The sequence below is a fragment of the Nicotiana tabacum genome, chromosome 21 (genome assembly GCF_000715075.1).
Source record: "Nicotiana tabacum cultivar K326 chromosome 21, ASM71507v2, whole genome shotgun sequence".
Taxonomy (NCBI): Eukaryota; Viridiplantae; Streptophyta; class Magnoliopsida; order Solanales; family Solanaceae; genus Nicotiana; species Nicotiana tabacum.
The window spans coordinates 95,690,879-95,713,578 of record NC_134100.1 but is presented as its reverse complement, the minus strand read 5'-3'; the positions used below and the strand labels follow the sequence as shown (position 1 = coordinate 95,713,578).

At 34.6% G+C, this 22,700-nt stretch overlaps 1 protein-coding gene across 3 annotated transcripts; it reads left to right on the top strand.

The window, feature by feature from the left end:
* The first annotated feature begins 4,595 nt into the window (after positions 1-4,595).
* Positions 4,596-19,166, top strand: LOC107770515 (beta-amyrin synthase). 3 transcript variants are annotated; one of them, XM_075241503.1, is made up of 20 exons: positions 4,596-4,707; positions 4,915-5,081; positions 5,276-5,499; positions 14,285-14,470; positions 14,575-14,664; positions 14,844-15,041; positions 15,408-15,492; positions 15,678-15,844; positions 16,023-16,211; positions 16,309-16,422; positions 16,593-16,712; positions 16,789-16,911; positions 17,029-17,127; positions 17,337-17,393; positions 17,523-17,569; positions 17,667-17,810; positions 17,905-18,082; positions 18,276-18,356; positions 18,445-18,528; positions 18,832-19,166. In XM_075241503.1, exons 3-20 carry the CDS (start codon positions 5,299-5,301, stop codon positions 18,952-18,954), a joined length of 2,286 nt encoding a protein of 761 aa, XP_075097604.1. In that variant the 5' UTR covers positions 4,596-4,707; positions 4,915-5,081; positions 5,276-5,298; the 3' UTR covers positions 18,955-19,166. The 3 variants fall into 3 exon arrangements, with proteins under 3 accessions (XP_075097604.1, XP_016445350.1, XP_075097605.1); XM_016589864.2 differs by lacking the exon at positions 4,596-4,707 and having other exon boundaries at positions 4,734-5,081; XM_075241504.1 differs by lacking the exon at positions 4,596-4,707 and having other exon boundaries at positions 5,023-5,081; positions 5,272-5,499.
* The last annotated feature ends 3,534 nt before the right edge of the window (positions 19,167-22,700 follow it).

Genomic DNA, 22,700 nt, shown 5'->3' with positions numbered 1-22,700 from the left:
ATTATTCCGTACTTATTATATTTCACCTTAATTAGTTTGATGTTATTTACTGAATGGGATAAGAGTTGGTTTAATAATTCTCTAACGTTGGCTTGCCTAGCAAGTGAAATGTTAGGCGCCATCACGGTCCCGATGGTGGGAATTCTGGGTCATGACAATGAAGCTTTATTTTCACTAGGCAACAATTTGTTCTTCGCGATCGCGAGGATTGTTCTGCGATCGCATAAGAGGAATCGATGGGCAGAAGATAAAGTACTCTATTTCGAGGGATTTTGATATTTTATCACTTTTTGAGTTAGAGATCTCGAATTTGATTATACTTCATGGTTTCATCTTTAAAATGATGATTTGAAAGACGAATTGATATCAGAATTTGGTAATTCTTGTATGTTTGGACTCGTTATCGAATGAGTGTTCGAATTTTATATTTTTGGTTGGTTTCGGAGACGCGGGCCTAGAGGGTTGACTTTTAGTTCTTGTTAAAGTTTGAAGCTTTATTATCTGGAATTGGTTTCTATGAGTTTTATTTATGATTTGAAGTTATTTTGGCTAAATTTGAGCCGTCTGGAGGTTGTTTCTCTTGAGAAGGTCATTTAGAGTATCGGTCTATCTTCTTTGAGGTAAGTATCTTGCCTAACTTTGTGTAGGAGAAATACCCTTTAAGATTTGAGTCATTTGTGTTAATTGTGTCATGCGAAGACCGTGTACGCGAGGTGACGAGTACGTGCTCGGGCTTATTTGTGAAAATTTGACCGTTTAGGGCTCTTAGGTTCTTATGTTCATTAGATATGAAGTTGTTTGTCATGTTAAATTCCCCATTTACTAAATTCACCCTTACGTGTCTTAATTGAAATTAATTGCTTCATGTTCTACTCTTATTTCCGATTAAACTCTTACGAGTCTTAACTAAAGTTGTTGCCTCTTTTATCGTCATGCTATCTTTCCGTAATTGCTTAACCTTAATTGAAATCATTATTATCTCTTTCGTAATTGCTTAGCCTTAATGAAAGTTTATTACCCTTTCATTGTTGACGTATTTTTATTTGGGGTCATTGATTCATGTTATCTCTTTTGTTGTCGAATTGCACTTTCGTGAAATCATTGTTTCATATTACCTCTCCCTTGTTAAACTATTCTTGTTGAGACTATTATTTCCCTATTGTGTCTTTCTCTGTGAGTTTGTTCTTTCGTTTCTTTGTGTTCTGAAGTTCTTGTGTTGATTTACTTGTCGTATTCTCGTATTATTGTTGTTGTTATTGTATTCAGTGTTGTTGAGCCTAGGGCTATACATGGTTATGATATTGAAACTGTTTTGAGAAAATATTGTGGCATGTGGGCACATATTGTGAAGGTAATTTATTTGAGTTGTTATGTTTTTGGCATACGTATTTTGTTGAGAAAATTGTTTATGTGTTTGAACGAGATTTCTGTCGTGCGGTTGTTATTGTGTTGCACGAGGTTTCTGCCATGCAGTTGTTATTGTGTTGCATGAGGTTTCTGTCGTGCTGTTGTTATTATTATTGATACGCATGCAATGGTATAATGTCCGGGTGTTGAAACGCATGCGGTGAGATAAGGTGGGCTTGAAACGCGTGGCTAGTAGGGTAACTACTAGAAGTCATGCGGTGTGATAAGGTGGGCTAAAACGCGGGATGCTATTTCGGGAAAAATCATTTTCAAAACTAAATATAAGGCTCCCGCGGTGATATAAGAAAAGTCGTGATTCATTTTACGATTTGAGACTACGAGGCGGTACCTCAGGAGGGCTCTTATTGTCATTTTCCCATTATCTGTGCACTTGTCTTTGATTGTTGTTTTCCTTAGCATACTACTAATTATTTTCCTCCGTGATGCACTCTCTGCTCAGTTTTATGTAGCTAATTTTGTTGTGTTGGTCGATGCTTCAAACTTCATTGCTGCTTTTATTATAATGTACATTTCGTGGTGATAGTTTCTTAGGTGTCATTCATTGTCTCTACTCCTATTTATTGACTGGAATTGTGGTAGAACACTTGCACAAGCATACACATAGTTAAATAACCCATATCGGTTTTAAAAGGTGAATCCTGGCGACATTAACCATTATACATACTCTTGGCTTCTTGCCTTCTGTGTCAGGATTGTTTTATTAGTACGTGAGTCGTCCGTTCGGTTATGAGTTGTAATGTGGGCACAAGATGCCAAGTGATTAGGGTTCATAAATTGGGACCCGTGAGCTGTGATTATGAGGTTCGGTACCTCGTGGAAATGCTTGAACATATTTAGTGTGAAAGCGGTTGTTCTTATTGAGTTGTTATTGGTTTTCCCTTTATTTGGTTTCTCCGGACTTAGATTGTGAACAATTACTTTACAACATTATTATATGACTGCTTCCTGTTGAATATTGTTGTTACTAGTGTATCATTGCAAGTATTGTTTTGTATTCCTTATTCTGCTTAGCTTTATATTAATATTATTTCTTTGTTAGTTCATCTACACACTTGTTCAGGTTATTTAGTATGGTAGGTGTCTTGATTGTCCCTCATCACTACTCCACCGAGGTTAGTCTTGATACTTACTAGGTACCACTGGGGTGTACTCATACTACGCTTCTGCACATTTTTATGCATATCCAGGTACCACGGTTGTTGTTGATTATTAGCTGGCTGATCGAGCTGTATAGACTCAAGGTAAACCTGTTGTCGCGTTCGCAGGCCTCGGAGCCACCTTCTGATATTTTCATTGTACTGTTTAATTTCGTTCAGAACAGTTGCATTTAGGGATTTTCTAGCAAACTCAGTAGAGCTTATGACTTGTACTATCGGTTTTAGAAATTGTAAGTTATGTATAAAGATTTCTATTTCATATTTATCATTGATGGTTGAATTTTTTTATTAATTTGGTAAGTGTTAGGCTTACCTAGTCTTAGAGGTTAGGTGCCGTCACGACATCCTACATAGGAAAATTGGGGCATGACATAAATATTCGTGTCATGTTTTCTCATTTTGGTTATTAATCTATAGGTAGGGGTATGGCCATTCCAATATCAATTAACAACCAAAAAAAAATCCTAAATATGTGTGTACTAGTATGAGTAGTACTTAATAGTATTTATTTTTGGGACAGGACAGTTGCACAACATTTATGAATCGTGATGTTTTCCACCACGTTTATATCATAGCGAGAAGATTAAGAGCCATCGGTCTAATTAAAATTTAAGTTGTATATGCCGACAATACAGTGCACCAATCCAATTTGACTTGAGGTGGCATGCGTTCACTACTTTAGGCTAAAATTATATTTAAACTGCAAATAAGTAATAAATATTTTAGAAATTTTTTAAAGGTCCGGAGTTCGAGTCTTGGGTATAAAATAATATATTTGTTAGGTTGCATTTTACCCATAACGCAAAAAATTTCGATTCAATACGGATAACGAACACCAAAAAAGATAATTTGTAATATACTCAACCTAGCTAGATCATATGGCCAAATTTACTTGGAAAGTAATGACTTATAACTAATTTGTCTGCAAAATGTTGCACTTATTAAAGTTAGATAACTCGTCACCAGTAATTATCAATGTGATATGAATCAATGGTAAGATACAATGAATGGCTGTCTAATATCATGTCATTTATTAAATTTGCACTTAGCAAAAGTCTATTTATGTAATTGAATTTTTTGCTTTTTTATTCGAATTTTGTGAAAGTTGAAATTCTCTATATAATAAGACTCTTTTCTTTTGTCAATTGACGTTCACTTGTTTTCATAGAACAAGGGGATTGGTAAAAAAGAAAGAAGCTTAAGGTCTCGTTTGTGTTAGTGAATTAAAAGTAGCTGATTAACATCATATCCTGAAAAATATCAGAAAATTAATTTTATAAATAAATAGTTATGTGTGTATAAGTACCAATAATAAACAGTTATTGTGTTTGGAGAAAAGATGCTAATGAGCACTTTTCTTTTTAAATTACTAAAATTCCCCTAAAACTACTATTTACGTAACATATTAATTTTAGAGTATTTTCACATAACTATTAGGTATAACGAAAAAGAATGGAGAAATAATTAAAATCTGTGTTTTATGAAGACTATTTCGGAGATTACAAAAGGTATTACCCTTAAAATCGTATTAATATTTGGCCAAATCAAAAGTACTTACAAACCGTAAAACCATAAGTTAGAAATGATCAACTTATGACTTTTGACTGATTTTGACTTTTGAAATCATAAAAGAAAGGTAATACCATGAATGAAATGAATTAAATAAAAGAGAGATATCATGAATGAAAAGGAAAAAATTGAAATAACTTTAGACAAAGTACTATTAGTGAAAGGTCGAATTATTATACAATTTCACATTCGATATTTACACCACTTGATGAATATAAGACTCATGACTTTTGTATATACATTAATCACTTAACCATAATTAGGTGATACGTATTCTCATTTTAATTTTTAACTGTTAATATTTGTTCTCCTAATTATAAAGTGAATTTATGCATGGTAAAAATACTCTCTCATGGACGATATCTATAATTGTGAAATTCAAAAATAAATACGTAGCAGCCCTTAATTTGTATAAATACTTGCATATATCACTCATTTTCCCACCACAAATCATATTTTCTTCTCTTTCAACCTACAAAAACTTATAGTCCATTCTGCATTGCTTTCCTGCCAAATCCCCCCCCCCCCCTCCCACACACAAAATAAAGATTTGGTGAGTCTTTGTTGAAATCTTCGCATAATATCTCTCTCCTTTTTTTTTTTACCATGCATTTTTTTGATCACTTCATTTTCACTTTGCATGAAACATTATTGAGACATTTACAATCTTTTTCATGACATCCTATTACAAATGGTTTGATGGAAAGGTGTGGTGCATGGGGTTAGTATGATCGTTTACTTTTTTTTTTTCAATACATAGGAGATCGTCGAAAAGGAAGGGAAACGGGACAATGACAGTACTAGCGAAGCCAGAAATTTTATTAGACTCACTTGTGGGATCCCACTTGATGGTTGTTGTTGTTGTTATTCTTCGCCGTCTTTAGCTCTGCCACTGAATAATGAGAATTTAACTCATACCAATATTGTGTAAGATTCTCATCGATGCCACAAGGTTTTAAATTTTGGTGGTGTAAGATATTGTCTAGACATATTCTTAATTCGAACTATCACCTATATTGTGTGTGAGATTCTTACTGATACTACTAGACCGTAAGTTTTAATGGCGTGAGATATTGTCTTGACATATTCTTAATTATATATCTTTTTTCTCGGTAAGGTAGAAGGTTAGAAGAAGAAATTAAGAATGTGGAAATTGAATATTGCACAAGGGCAAGACGGGCCATATTTGTACAGCACAAACAACTACGTTGGACGTCAAATATGGGCTTTTGACCCAAATGCTGGAAGCCCAGAAGAACGGGCCGAGATCGAAGAGGCCCGTCAACAATTTTGGAACAATCGCTATAAAATCAAGCCTAGTGGTGATCTTCTTTGGCGAATGCAGGTAAATAAACTTAGGGAAAATGACATTGTATAGCCATCCTCAAAATAATAATCAAAATATATAAATTTTGTATATATAACACATTCTGTATGGGTATTGTCATGATTCATAGAAATTATCAATGATATACAATATACAAACACATAAGCAAAACGAGTTTTTTCAATGGGTATTGTCATGATTCATAGAAAATATATATATGAGGCAAGATAAAAAAAATTGAGGAAATTTGAAGGTGAATTAGACTAGTTTGGAGTCAAAGTTCATTACTGATGATATACAATATTAAAAAATTTAGACAAAAAAGATTTTTTTTAAAATGGGTATGATTGAAATTTATTAAAAAATATATACATGAATATACAGATTTTGAGCAAGATTGGAGGTGATTTAGACTGATTTTGGTATAAAAATTCATAGTTACAATGGAGTTTAAACAATTCTTCTACGACACATGTAGCATGCATGTATCTCACATATAGGTATACATGAATATACATGTAATACATATGTAATACATAAATGATACATAGTGTGATACACATATCATCTTTTTTCATGTTCATCTTCTACTTCGAATTTTTAATTCAAACCACCTCAAAACTCCACTAAATCATCCCAAAACTAAGATTCATAACTCCTTAAGATGTATCCTATCTATTCCAACCACACCCACTTAAAAGAAAGTGAAAATTTAATCTTTTTGGCTACAAATAGCTAATTGGCTAACATCGGTGCATTTGGCTAATATTGATTAAATTTTATGAAATATTAGAATTAAAGAGTTACTCCCTCAGTTTTATTTTATGTGTCTTAGTTTGACTAGCTATGTAATTTAAGAAAGCAAGAGAGACTTTTAAATTTTGTGGTATTAAATTAAAGATATGAAAAATATACCCTACTAAAAATTACATAGTGTTTCCTAATATCATTGATGATGTGATTAGGAGTAAGTGCTTGCTGATGTCAGTTGTAATGTCAATATGTTGTCATGATATTTTTCATACAAATATGTTGTTATTATTCTGTATTCGAAAATATATTCAAAAATAAAACGATATAAAACCACAAATGTAGAAGAACAGAATTATTCTGAGCCCACTGAATTCACAGTGTTTCCTTAAGAATTTAATCCCCTCCTAGTACCCGAGGTTTAAGATTATTTTCTCTCAGTATAGAACGCATTACCCTCACTGGTGTAGCGGTACTTCAAACCCTAGTGTTTCAGCAAACACAATGAGCGGTGGCAAATCACACTTACTGATTTATTTTCTGTTAAAACAATGCAGAAAGAAGAAGGATAAATTAGAACTTTCGTAAGAAAAATTCGAAGGAGAGTTCATGTATTTATAGCCAAAAAGCGTTGGGTTATTACAACTCTTCATGTAAGGTTGCACCTTAAAATGGTTGTTTCATAAAATGACCATTTATGCAAACCGCCAAATTCAAATTATAACGGAAAAATTAAAACGGAGGAAAATTGAATTACCGTTACAGAAACGGTCTAATTTGGATTAATTAATATTGCGTTAATATTAACAAATAAATTTGGTCCAAAAAATTAATCAATCAATCGATCATTTGACCAAATCCAAATTCAAATTCGAATCTGAATCCTAAGCTTCTCCAATATGGGACAATGTCCCTTTGCCAAGGAGGGAAAATCAAATTTTTATTTTTTCCTTTCATTTCCCATTCACCCTCTTATAAGCTCTAAGAAGCTTCTTTTAAGCTCTAAGAAGCTTAAACTCAACAATCCCCCACGTGAATGGGGAATGGCTATATTACGGAAATATGCATGAAAAACTGTGTGATTTACAAGCAAGGATTTATCAAATATGGATAAGTAGGTTTTCCTTTTAACTTTTCGTAGTGAACTTATGTCGGATATACTCGATCAATCGGTAGATTTGATATCTTTGAACCCTCAAACTTTGGTGTATAACTAGACAACCATAAGTCACACAACCAACCCTTAACCGTCTTTGATTCTCATTGTTGTGTTCGTTTCAGTCATGAACACCGCCTGGTTTCATAAGTGCGTAGAGAACTGGCCTTGCAAAAATTTTCTTGAAGCGGCTAACACTTCTCACTTACATAGGTGATTCTTAAACGTGCCATCCCGTAGATACACTTTTTGATATAACCCGTATCAAATTTATAAACTATTAAAAAGCTTTACTACTTTATCCTTGGTATTGAACATTGTCTCATCACGAGAATGGATCAAAATTTTAGTTGACAATGTTGAACCGTCATTAATGACTTTGTTTGATCTCCTTGAACCTAGATCTTGGGATCTCCAGTATTCTAGGTAGAGTTACCGCCACAATGACTTGTCCTCGGCCATAGTCCTATTCCCCTCGATGATCTTTCAACTATCTCTCTAGTTAGGCCTTTCGTAAGTGGATCCGACACATTGTCATTTGACTTTACGTAGTCAATTGTGATGATTCCCCTAGAGAGTAGCTACCTAACGGTTTTATGTCTTCGTCGTATATGACGAGATTTACCGTTATACATAACGCTCCCAGCCCTTCCAATCGCCACTTGACTATCGCAATGTATGCATATTGGTGCCAAAATTTTGGTCCAAAATGGAATATCTTTCAAGAAATTCCGGAGCCATTCAGCTTCTTCACCGGCTTTATCTATGGCAATAAATTCAGCCTTCATTGTAGAGCGGGCAATACACATTTGTTTGGATTACTTCCAAGATACCGGTTGATCCAAAAACCCCATTATATATTCAGCCTCTATTATATATATACGTTTACAGGTTGATCCAAAACTTGTAAAATAAATAAGTTTTATGATTTAGTGTGCAAGTTTTTATTCAAAGTCCAGTAAACTCTTTCGGGTTTACCGAAAGGGAAATCTCTATTCTGTAAACTTTTAAGTTACTGTTTTTATTTATAAATTATGTTACTGTTTATTACCCCGATTTATTTATAGCTTTATATTATGTTCATGTCATATATATATTCAGCTTTTTTTTTGGTAACTAACAATTTTATTAATCACCAGTAACTTTACATATCCATAGCCTGCTTATACCTCAGCAGCTATAACTCTTACAATTCTAAAGCCTACACTAACTGTCTTTATTAAAACATAAAATATTATACCATGTTACTAATCCCAGTGGTGGCTCTCACATTACATATGTAGGATAACTCTCGTGCAATACTATCAGCTCCCCTGCTTCTCTTTTCAAATAGTCGCAGGTTCCTTTCAATCCAAATGAAGTGAGTTATCTCAGCATGTACCATCTTGTAGAGTTGAGCTCGTTGTGTCCTACCCTTAGCATATTGTATCACCCATTGCATATGTTGTTCCCAGTTATCTCTCACAACATCCTTCCTTTGCATCCAATGTAGGATTCTCTGCCATAATTCCCTTGTAAATCGATAGTTAACAAACAAGTGTTCCTTGTTCTCATCATGAACTTGGCATAAGGAGCACTTTGGATCTACAACTAAACCCCATTGTATCAGCCTATCTGCAGTCAGCAATCTCCCATGTAGTTGCAGCCACATGGTAAATATAGCTTTTGGCTTGCCATTGTTTTGGAACATCAAGCATTTCCAGTTAACCCTTGGTCTATCTCCCAGCAACTGCAGGTAGAAACTGCTGATCATACTCTTTCTTTGATGATGCACCTGGTGAAGAGTTGTTCTAGCATTTAGTATCTGTCTCACCATCCAGCTTGCTTGTTGGGGGATTGCCACCTCTTCAAGCAGTTTGTCTTTGATGTAGAAAATATGTATCTATCTTATCCATAGCCGATCTTGCTTGTGTGCTACAACCCAACATATTTTTGCTAGTGCAGCTTTGTTCCATAGATGCAAATTAATCAAGTTTAAGCCCCTGCTTGATTTAGGTGTACATATTCTGTACTATGTTACCAAAGCCTTTTTTGTGATCACATTTACCCCAGACCAGATGTAGCTTCTACAATATGATTCAATCATCTTCAAGACATTTGAAGGCAGAGTGAACAGCTACGACCAATAAGATTGAATACCAAAGAGCACAGTTTGAACAAGCTGCACTTGATCAGCATATGATAATTTCTTTGCTGTCCAGGAAGAAATCTTTGCAACTATCTTCTCTACCAAAGGGTGCCATTGCATCAGTGAGAGCTTCTTGGTAGCAATAGGGATACTAAGGTATTTGAAAGGCAGTTCTCCCACTGTGAAACCTAACTGTTGCAGGATCTCCACTCTTACAGTCTGAGGAACTCCCCCAAAATACACTGAGCTTTTCCTCAGATTTGCTTGCAGTCTGGATACTTGGGAAAATTGGCTAAAACATCTATGAATAGCAGATATTGAGGGAAGGTCACCTCTGGCAAATAACAGGAGGTCATCTGCATAGCTTAGGTGTGTGATTCCTAACTTTGCACATCTTGGATGAAATCTGAAACTTTTCACTTCTTTGAGACTATTAAGACTTCTACTGAGATACTCCATAACTATGGCAAACAAGAAGGAAGAGATAGGATCTCCTTGCCTCAAACCTTTAGCAGCATCAAAAGGTGGGGTGGATTCACCATTTATCATGACAATATAGTTAACAGTGGTAACACTCTCCATTATCCATGCTACAAATCTCATAGGAAAACCCAGCTCTATCAGAACTTGTTCCAAAAAACTCCACTCGACTGAGTCATAGGCTTTTTGAAGATCAATCTTGATCATACATCTGTTAGAAATATTTTTCCTTGTGTATGCCTTTACTAACTCATGTGCTAGTATGATGTTATCAGTTATTCTCCTACCAGGAATGAAGCCAGCATGTGCCTCACAGATGATAGAGGCAATGACTTGTTGTATCCTGGCTGCTAGCACTTTTGATATCAGTTTATAAAGCATGGTGCAACATGCAATTGGTCGATAATCTTTGATTGTATTAGGACTGGGTATTTTAGGCACCAGTGTGAGAGTAGTACAGTTAACAGCTTTATACAATTTCCCAGTAGTAAAGAAGTCTTTGACAGCTTAAGTAACTTAACCTTTAATGACTACCCATGCCTTCTTAAATAAGTAGGCATTGTATCCATTTATTCCTGGTGCTTTATCACTATCAATAGCACACAGTCCAGCATAGATTTCTTTGTCAGTAACCTCAGCACAAAGAGCAATCTTTTGATGTTGTAATAATACTGGCCCATTCCTCATAATCAATCTATTTATAACAGGGAGATAATGGGATGCTGATCCCACTAGTGACTTGTAAAATTCAATGACCTCCTGCTTTATGCTTTCAGGGTGAGTAAGTTTATCACCTGTGAGGGCCATAATTTCATTTAGCTGCTTCTTCTGACTTCTTTCCTTCATAATTGCTGCAAAATACTTGGTGTTTGAATCACCAAGCCTAATCCATTTTGCTATTGACTTTTGCTTCAATATACTCTCTTCTATGATGGACCATTTTTCTAAATTCTGCAGTAAGTTCCTTTCTTCTTCAAGCAGTGAATCATTACATGCTGTATTGATCTTTCCCTATATGTTTTCTAATTCTACTCTAGCATGTTCAATCTTCAAGCTAATAGTTCTAAATTGTTCATTATTTAGAGCTCTGAAAATTGGCCTTAGAGCCTCCAGGTTCATCCAAACATTCTTCATCTTGCAGACAGCATATGATTGTCCCCAAATCATTTCCACAATATCAATAAAACTATCATGCTCGGCCCAAACATTAAAGAATCTAAATGTTACTTTGCCATGTTTTGGAGTTGAGTGTAGGGTGAGTATCATGGGGTTATGATCATAAATAAAAGGCATGCCATAATCAGTAGTCACATGACCTCACTGCATCATCCATTCAAAATTACCAAGTGCTCTGTCAAGCCTGCTGGATACCCTATCTGCACCATATTGTTTGTTTGACCATGTGTAATGCTCCCCTGTCCACGACAGTTCATTTAGAGATAGTGAAGCCATGCAATCAGCAAAGTCTTGAACTTCTGTATAGGTAATAGGACTACCTATAAGCCTGTCATTAGAATACAACACAACATTGAAATCACCACATAGGAGCCATGGCTTGGTAATTCTTACTGCTAGCTCCTTTATAGCTTCCCACAATTGTTTTCTTTGTTCTAGAGTATTATATCCATAGACAGCTGTAACTTCACAATCCACCACACCCAGCCTATCTTATACCAAATAATGTATAAGTTGAGCTTCAGTTCTTAGCAATGTAATAGTGTACCATTGAGGATCCCATGTAAGCCACACTCTCCCATTTGGAGCATGTTGATAGTTTGTAAAATAGTTCCACCCTAGGATTACTTTTAGCATTACCTTGCTTGCATTATGTTCTTTGACTCTAGTTTCAACTATAGCTGCGAACTTTATTTTCTGACTACTAATATACTTTTTAAACTCCTTTTGTTTGTATCTCTTATTTACATCTCTAATGTTCCATAATAGCCACTTCATTAGCAAGTCATGCGACCCCTACCCTTATCAGGTGGTAAGGTGTTAGCATTCCAATTTTCCCTTTGTAATGGCTCGAAGGCATTTTTCACTGCTATAGCTGACAGTGCTGGAAAATTTACCAGATTCAGTTCAAGCATAGTTCCTGCAGCTTTTCCCTTATCTACTGTTATCTCCAAATTGTCCTTGTGCTGTTGTATATGTGTTTGAAAATTGCCCTGCTGCACTTGTTCATGAGTACCAGCAGTTGGTTGCACATTTTCTTTGCCCTGTGAACCTTCATAGCTCTGCTGATGGGGAGTGTCTTGTGTCTGTTGCTGAGCTTGATCTCCTGGTTGGATAGTCTGATTGTCTCCTTCATTCAATGGGTCTTTGCATCTCCATTCCATTGTGACCTTCTTAGGCTCTCTTCTCCTTATAGGTTGCTTCTCTTGCTGATTGTTTGGTCGTTGCTCTATGTCATATTTATGCCCCACCACTAGACATTTCTGGCAGTACTCAGGTTTCCAGTCATACCTGACTAGCTGTGTGAACTTCCTGCATTAGGATCCATAACCATTAACTCTACATGCAACTCTTTAGTGATATTTACTTCTATTAGCATCCTCTCAAAGGACACTATAGTTTTCTTTGCAGTACACTCATATGCATAAATAGGAGTCCCAATTGCACTAGCCATTCTACTTAAAGAATCATGACCCCAACAGTTCATAGGCAGCTTAGGGAATTGAACCCACAACGGAATTTCTATGGGAAACTCCTCATTAAAATCAAAATCTGGTGTCTAAGGCTTTAGGATGATAGGTCTATTGTTTATCGTATATGGCCTAGAATAATAGACTTCCTTCATATCTGCTTCATTTTGGAACTTAATGATGTAGTAGCCCTCCTCATGTAGGTATAATTCATGTTCAGCAATATTTGCCCAATTTACCCCAATGTATCTCTTCATAGTGTTGTAACATGGTACTTCCCCAATAATATAAGCTATCACAACACTCTTCCACTTCTCTGTTTCTAGATCTATTTCAACTTTGTCTAATTGCACTACAATTTGGCCATCAATAATTTGTGGAGGTATGTAAGATAGTGACATACCATTCTCAACTGCTCTATTCCTCTGAAATAGGTTTGTCCATGGTTTGGGCTTCACAGCAACTGCCTCATTAGGTTTATTATTCTCCACAATCACTGTACTACTAGCAGCATGCACCGGATTCACTATTCCCTTGCCAGAAACTATCGTTTCCTTACTTGCATATTGAATCTGGGGCTCCTCAGGGTTGTTAACTTCAGTCGCTATTAGAGGAGTGTTCAGATCTAGCCTCTTCTTAACGCTAGAACTTGTCGATGATGATCCCACTTCACAGCTCATTATCCCATTTTCAATTTCAATTTCCCGCACCACCTATTTGTGAGAAGGTGTGCCTAATTGTTCCTTTTCATTTCGTCTGCTTGGATTCGTGCACCCACAGAGCTACCATAGATAGCTATGAGGTTATTCTTGGGCCTACCACACCCACGTCCACGTCCCCTTCCTCTTCCGTTCGCCATGGAAACACAATCAGCGCACGTTAACTATCATGCGCCGAGAGCATGAGCGAAGAGAGAGAAAATGGAGAATTATTTTTTATTTTCAGCTTTTTATATGTTCATATCATATATATTTCCTTAGTTGTTAGTTTGTACATAATCAAAAAACCACTATAAGTAGGCGTTTGGACATACGAATTGTAAAATTCGAAAAAATGGTGAAAATATTTTTCAAGTGAAAATGGTATTTGAAATTTAGAGTTGTGTTTGGACATAAATTTTATTTTGGGTTGTTTTTGAAGTTTTGTGAGTGACTTGAGTAAATTTTTTGAAAAATAGCTTTTTGCAGTATTTTAAATTTTCGAAAATTTCCAAAATGCATCTTCAAGTGAAAATTAGAAATTTTATGAACAAACGCTGATTTCGAAAAAAAGTACATTTTTTTTGAAAAAATCTTCCATTAAATTTTATGTCCAAATGGACCCTAAGTATATGGTTATCTTTCTAATTTCTTAATAACTCTAATGGATTAACCTATAAATTCTTAGGAAAGACCAGTTAAAAAGCCCAAAATATTATCATAAAGGTGTTAGAATGGTCAAATGTGTTTAAGTGTGACTATGCTAAGGTTAAAGAAAGAGATATTAAGAAAAGATTCGGATCTTTAACAAATTGGAGAATATATATATAGAATTAAAGAGTTACTATTAAATATACAAAGGGAATATCCTTTACCGACTAGAAAAGAAAGTAGGACAAAAGAGTGTGTTTTTTTTTTTGGTAAACCATTCACAATATGTGTGCAGTTTCTTCGAGGGAAGACTTTCAAACAGAAAATTCCAGCAGTAAAAGTAGAAGAAGGAGAAGAAATTACAGATGAAGTTGCCACAACTTCATTGCGTAGAGCTGTTCATTTCTTTTCAGCATTACAGGCTAGTGATGGTCATTGGCCTGCTGGAAATGGCGGTCCTTTGTTCTTTCTTCCACCTCTTGTAAGTTTTTCATTTGTAATTTTACTTTTCTTTTCTTTCAAAAATTGAAGCATGGATATGTTAAAGCTAATTCTTTGCTCATTTTCTTGGGACCCAAAATTCAGGTTATGTGTATGTACATTACTGGCCATCTTAATACAGTTTTCCCAGCTGAGCATCGTAAAGAAATTCTTCGGTATATATACTGTCACCAGGTATTTGACTTAATGTTTCAATGAGTATATCATTCTACCCAAGTTTGCTTTGCAAATTCCCAAAGAATTTAAGTGTATATTTAACTTTATACACTGATAATATAAAATTTCTTATCCTTTAGATAGTATAGACTGTCAGCTCATAGAAGTTAAACTCATTTCTGAATTACTGACTTCAGAATGAAGATGGTGGATGGGGTTTGCACATAGAAGGTCATAGTACCATGTTCTGTACAGCACTGAGTTACATATGCATGAGGATCCTCGGAGAAGGACCAGATGGTGGTGTAAACAATGCCTGTGCCAGAGCAAGGAAATGGATTCTTGATCATGGTAGTGTCACTGCAATTCCTTCCTGGGGAAAAACATGGCTCTCGGTATGATTAAATACCCTAATGGAGTAATTGTTAGACGACTGTATATTATAGTAGGATATAAGTTATATACACAGACAATGTACAGAAAATTTGTGTATTAACCTGTTGGAGCAGGTAACCTATCTTATTTTCTACGTTACTAATCCCACTTATTTAAACTTATTGATTATATGCTACATATGCCTCTGCACTTATTGTGGACAGTTAATTGTAGTTATTATTTAGGTGACATGATTCTATAAAATTTCCTTTTTATGGTTAGTGTATAAATCTCAGTAAATTATAACATTCTCCATTGTCAAGTAAACCTTGTAGTGTCATGTTAATGCTTTCTTATTGCTGATAAATCTTCCTTCTTTCATTCAGATTCTTGGAGTTTTTGAGTGGTTAGGAACTAATCCAATGCCACCTGAGTTTTGGATTCTTCCATCTTTTCTTCCCATGCATCCAGGTTGGTCAATTTAATTCTTTATTGCTCATGCATTAGTACTTAGTACACATCCTAATTTTCAGTTCATTTTATTGTAGATATTAATTTACGGGATTTGCTATGCAATGTTTTCTGGTTGATGTCATTTTCTACAAGTGTCGATCTATCGATTCTACCTAGTATCTTGATTCTTAATTTAAATGCAGCAAAAATGTGGTGTTACACTCGAATGGTCTACATGCCAATGTCTTATCTCTATGGGAAGAGATTTGTTGGTCCAATCACACCTCTCATTTTGCAATTGAGGGGAGAGTTATATGATCAGCCATACCGTGAGATTAACTGGAAAAAAGTACGCCATTTATGTGCAAAGGTATGACTTTTAGGGGTCTTTTGATTACCAAGATTAGAAAAATAATCTCGAGATAGAATTTGATATTATTTATCCCTGTATAACTTTGTCTACGGACCAAATGAGTCCTCAGTGTTGAAGTTAGTGTCTACATTGTACCATCTTCTACAAATCCTCAAATACAAAGTTGTTGCTGCAGGAGGATCTCTTTTACCCTCATCCATTGGTTCAAGATTTGATGTGGGACATTCTCTACATATGTACCGAGCCTCTATTGACTCGTTGGCCTTTCAACAAGCTGAGAAATAAAGCTCTTGAAGTTACCATGAAACACATACACTATGAAGACGAGAGTAGTCGATACATCACCATTGGATGTGTGGAAAAAGTATGAACACTAATTCATTTTGAACAGATTACAAATTACCTGCATTTTGTTAATGACTTCAATTGTTAGACACTGATGTAACACTTGGATGGTGTAGGTATTATGCATGCTTGCTTGTTGGGTTGAGGATCCCAACGGCGATTGTTTCAAAAAACATCTTGCTAGGATCCCAGATTATTTATGGGTAGCTGAAGATGGAATGAAATTGCAGGTTGGTAGATCTGAATTGTACTATTTCACTAACCACAATGAGTTAAAAATAGGATCTCTTTTACACTTAACGCGTGTTCGTGAAATAAAAACTCTACCCCCCTTTTCCTATTTTGAAGTGATGCAAACAATTGTTACTGAGATTGGCGAGTACTTGTCATCGGATTGCAGGGTCTTGGTAGTCAACTATGGGATACTGCCTTTGCTATTCAAGCACTATTGGCCAGTGAGATGAATGATGAGATATCAGATACTCTTAGAAAAGGACATGACTTTATAAAGAAATCTCAGGTTTGGATATCTAAATCATGAGCATAACAGCTCTTTCAAAATATGGACCTTATCAATGTATGTGACTTGTTTCTAGGTGAAGGAAAACCCTTCTGGTGATTTTAGAGGGATGTATCGGCATATCTCAAAAGGATCATGGACTTTTTCAGATCAAGATCATGGATGGGGAGTATCTGATTGCACTGCCGAAGCATTAACGGTATCTACTATTCAATGAAATAAGATTTTAACTTCTTGTAATTGCTGAAAAATGTTAAGATGATAATGCTAGTAAATTTGCCTGATATCTTTTTTTGTTTGTTTTGTTTTCCTCTAGTGCTGCCTTCTCTTCTCTACAATGCCCTCTGAATTAGTTGGTGAGGCAATGGAACCTGCGCTACTGTATGACGCGGTGAATGTTATTCTTTCCTTACAGGTAAACACTGAAAAATGTGTCCTAAAATCATTAGTCGTTTTGAAGTTGTTTTCTGCTTGTAAAAAATTCCAAGAGAAACCTATATCTTACACCGAATAGAGAATCCAATACATGGCTACCTGCGTTATAAATTCATCTTTTCTGAATTTAGTCGCTCGTCATTTGAATCATTTCTAGTAATAATAAGATCCATTTAAATAAAATTGCAGAGCAAAAATGGGGGTTTATCAGTATGGGAGCCTGCAGGGGCCTCAGAGTATTTGGAGGTAACTTTTCACGATATAGGAATTTTGTCTATTTGCTTCATTTCAAGGATGTTAAACACCTTCAACTTCTTCTCTAGTCTTCCAGAACCTGAATAATTAACTTTCTTGTTCTGTTTTATAATCTGACAGTTGCTCAATCCTACTGAATTTTTCGCAGACATTGTTATTGAGCATGAGTAAGATTTATTTCTCTAGTTTCTCTCTTTCCCTTTAGATTTTTTCCCATTGTTAGTATCCATTTTACAGCTTCACACTGATTAAATGTCAATCCAGGTATGTTGAGTGCACTGGCTCGTCAATCCAAGCACTTGTTCTGTTTAAGAAGCTATACCCTGGACACCGAACCAATGAGGTTGACAATTTCATTGACAACGCTGTTAAATATTTTGAAGATGTACAGATGCCTGATGGTTCATGGTATATGATATGACTCTTGCGAGCCCTTGAACTTGCAACATATAGTTCCTTTCTGCTCTATCGATACATATGACATGATTAATCATGTCAACAGGTATGGTTGCTGGGGTGTGTGCTTCATATATGCTTCCTGGTTTGCTCTTGGAGGGCTTGCTGCAGCAGGCAAGAGTTACAGCAACTGTGCAGCTGTCCGTAAAGGTGTTGAATTTCTGCTAAGAACACAAAGATCTGATGGTGGTTGGGGAGAAAGCTATCGTTCTTGCCCTGACAAGGTAATGTAAAAGCAAAAAAGGCTTTGTAAAACAACAATAACAACAGCTACGTCTCAATCTATAACAATGTATAGCTACGTCTGAATAATTTAAACCAAGGTTTCTATTAACATGAACTTTTCCCCAAGAGGAGGAAATGTAAAGATGACTGGAAAAGACAACTGTGAATCAGCTTTGTATTTGTTCAAAACAGGTATACAGAGAACTTGAAACAGATAACTCAAATCTTGTACAAACTGCATGGGCATTAATGGGATTGATTCACTCTGGCCAGGTGAATTCCTTGTATTTTATTTCACAATCACAGTAAAAATTTTCTTCTTCAAAAGAGTTACTATTTACCAACTTCTCCATTTGGACAGGTTGATAGAGATCCGAGGCCCCTCCACCGTGCGGCAAGGCTGTTGATTAATTCTCAGTTGGAAGATGGTGACTTCCCACAGCAGGTAATTACTCTGCAAATTACAAGCTAAGCAAAGGAGAAAATTCTTCGACCGTTAAATATCAAGCTGTTAAGTATTGGAATGAGATAAGACTCAAATTGAACAAAACGGACATAGCTGATTCATATAGACGACTCAAACTAGTTTAGAATCTGGTAGTATTTGATTGATATCAATTAATTTATATAAAGAAACAAGTTGTTTCAGACTGGCAAAACAATATCTAAAAGAACAGAGATTACTAAAACCAGTTTTATCAAAAATTGCTTTTATCTGACTTGTGTTTCACTTCATAAATATGTTCAGGAACTAACTGGAGTTTTTATGAAGAATTGCATGTTGCACTATGCTTTATACAGAAATATATTTCCATTGTGGGGTTTGGCAGAATACCGCAAAAATGTCGTATTACCATTACAAAAAAACTAAATACATTTGAATGCAGCCTTCTTCAAAGAAAGATATGAAAGCAATCTGCCTAATATAGTATGGCGTTTGGTCCTTATAAAATTTTCCAGAAATAATGTAGTTTATTTTTTGTTGTGTTAAATGTTAATGTTAGTGATGTAATGTAACAATGTCAAAAATCATAGCCTAAGCACTATTCGTCAATAAAGAAAATTACAAAATTGCTAATTTGTGTAATTCTTTTCTTTTTCATTCTACTAATTTTTTTATTCCTTCTTACTATATTTTCCAACTAGAATTGTGGACCACATTAGTGATGAGATGTGTATTCAACCCTTAATAAAAAATTTTGGGTTCGAGTCCGGAGAATGGAAAAATTTCTGATAAGGAATTCCTTTAATAGGCTCTATGCAGTATCACGGATCATTAATCTGATTAATCTATAAAAATATATGGGCTAGTCAGTTTCGGACGGGTAATCGAAAAATAGCCAGTGTTTGCAAAGTCATTGAAAAATAATCACTATTTTATGCAAAGATAAAATCTGAACAAAAATATTCTAGCTGAAATAAAGAAAGTTCCGCATAATATGTTGGATGCGTATAAACTAATAGACATATTATGTTAGAACTGCAGCATATTATGAAATTCCTAACACATTATATTGGAATCTCATATGTACAAAAATTCAAACTCCAGCATATTATGCTGGAACTTTTTTCAGATTTTTAAAGATGTTTTTGTTGAGATTTTATTTTTACATAAAAAAATGACTAAATTTCAATTACGTTAGAAATTGTGATTATTTTTCAAATATCAGTTGTAAATTAGGCTATTTCTGATTATTTTTTTTTCGCGATTAATCTGGATTAGTCTGGTTAAAAGTAAATACATAGTAATATTATTGGAAACCTTGTACAAAGGTTTCTTTCGTTGATTTAATTCAACTTCTAACTTGTAACTACCATAAATAAGAGAATTAATACAATACTCATTATTTCCCTCCCCAGCTACCCTCTGTTGTTTTCATACAAAGAAAATTTTCAATCAAATCATATATCACAATCACATGATACATGAACAATACATTTTAATGGTTTCAAGCAAAGGACATATGGACGGTGGGGATCATTCATGTTCTTAATACTTTCTTTATATATGTATAACTCTTGCCCCACCACAGGCGACAGCAATGATTCATATCTAATATTCTAGTACTCAGGCATTATTAATAACTCTTGCGTAATTAATTTGTTTAGGATCGGGAATTCGGGTAGTGCGAAATTTAGCCAAACAAAGTTATAATGACAATAACAAAGACAATGGAAGTTGATAATAACGACAATTAAAGTATACAAAAGAGACATAATTTAACGTGATTCGGTCAAGGTGACATACGTCCACAAGCGAAGATGAGTAATTTCACTATAACAACCGGCACACAAAAGAGAGTATAAAATTAGAGATGAAACTCTAATTATCCCAAAATATATCCCAAGAGAATAATCTCGCTACTATCACTCACAAAGGAAAGGTTCTCTCAAAGTGTTTCTCAACACTAACTTTATGGAATATAATAAAATTCTCTATTACAAGAATATTCAAAATGAGTTTCTAATCAAAATATAAGATGATTCAAACTACGTAAGATGACCTATATTTATAGGGCAAAGTTCTTGGTCCCCAAATACAAAAAAAAATGAATAAAAGAATTTGGCTCCTAAGTTAGAATTCTTTGGCTCCAAGTTTGGTATGGACAAATTTAGGCCATATGTTATGGATTATATATTGAGGGCTAGACTCGTAACTTTGTTTATTCATTCACAGCGTCTTAGAAGCTACGATCCCTAGATGGACTTGTATTATTGTGGGTTGCTAGTGATATTTATTATTATTGCTCACTTTATATTATTAATTTTTATTTCACTTTATTCATTTAATAATGTCATTAATTAAAAAAATTGGATCACGTTGATGCGAATTGGATATGTATTACATTATTATGGTTCCTCAATCGGTGCTAGTTGCAAGTTGCAACTAACCTGTCATTAGTGCATATCAAGAATAATTTTTTATGGTTTCATGATTAAGTGATATAATTCTTATTTTAATTTTTAACTGTTAATATTTGTACTCCTCATTATAAAGTGAACTAATGCACGGTAGAAACAATAAAATAAATAATTCTGCTAGAGAAAGATAGAGGCTTGAAGTTGGTTCGTTGAGCTAGAGGAGAGAAGGGTCAACAAAGATTTCATATCATATGCTAGTTTTTTTTTCTATCTATCCAATACGTTTTTCATTTCTCGTGTGACGATACCTATGATTGTAAAATTCAGGAATGAATAGTTGCAATAATCATATTCACTAACGGTCCATAATTTGTATAAATAGTTGCATAAATCACCAGACGTAAAGTTAGGATTTCAATCTTATGGTTTCAGAATTGTAATTATATTAAATTACTGGGTTCTAAATTAATAATTTATACGTCTTTGATAATTTTTTAAAGATAAATACAAACTTTGAATCAAAGCTACTGGATTCGATCGAACCCGCTCCCGGTACTCTAGCTCTCCGCCTTAGTAGATCACTCATTTTTCCCCACACAATCATAATTTTTCGTATAGCTTTCTCTTCAACTTCCCTCCATAAAAACTTGATCAGTATTTGTAGAAATATTTCTCATAACATCCTTTTTTCAAAAGAATTTTTTCCCTTAATTATCTTCACTATCAGGCTCAAATTATATATCTAGTTGGAAATGTGTTTTATTAAAGTCAACTATTTGGATTGTACTTAAACCTAGGATCATATGGCCAAATTTATTTGGAGGCAAATGACTTATAACTAATTTGTCTGCAGATGCACTTATAAAAGTTAGGTAGCTCCTCATGGGTAATAGTCAATGAGATATTTATTAATGATAAGGACAATTCCTCAAGCCTTTGTTTCCTTGCTATATTGATATTCTTTATAAGTGGATCTGGAAAGATAGCGTGTACGTAAATTTTATCCCTACTTTATGAAAGTAGAAAGGTTGTTTTCGATAAATCCTCGCTTCAATAAAAGCATAGTCATAACACTGTTGAAAGGAATATAGTGGCGGATATAGTAATAGAAAGAAGCAGTAACTGGAAGCAGTAACAATTTGGTGGGTGTAGTAAATAATAAAATTTAAAGAATAATTTGGTGAAAAGTAAAACCTGAACTTTTAAGGGATAAATGATGAAAATTAGGGATTTAGGGTTGTGCAAACAGAACCGGAAAATCGCACCAAACCGAAAAGTCAAACCAAACCGTTTAAAAAATCCAACTAGGTTTGGTTTGATTTGGTTTGGTATTGAGTAAAAAATACGAACCAAACCGACATATAGATATATAATTTTTATATATACTTTTAAGCTTTTATATAGAATTGTTTTTAAAAATATGTCTAGAAATATTTGAGATTCTCTTACGGGATATAATATTTAATAAAATATGAAGTGCTTTATATTAATTAATCTTAAATAATGGGTTGTATGATCACTTTCTTATCAAGTGTTACTTAAATGCGTCAATCTCTTTGTTCTTCCATATTCATATGTCAAGATCTATTAAATTCTTATATCTTTTTCGAATTTGAAGTGATTTGTCACGACCCAAACTGATGGGCTGCGACGGGCATCCGATACCTTACTCAACCGAGTACCAACGTCACGTATTTTTCGTACCATACTATCATAGATAAATGAGTCGGAGAGACTGTCGTGAGATAAGTAGAA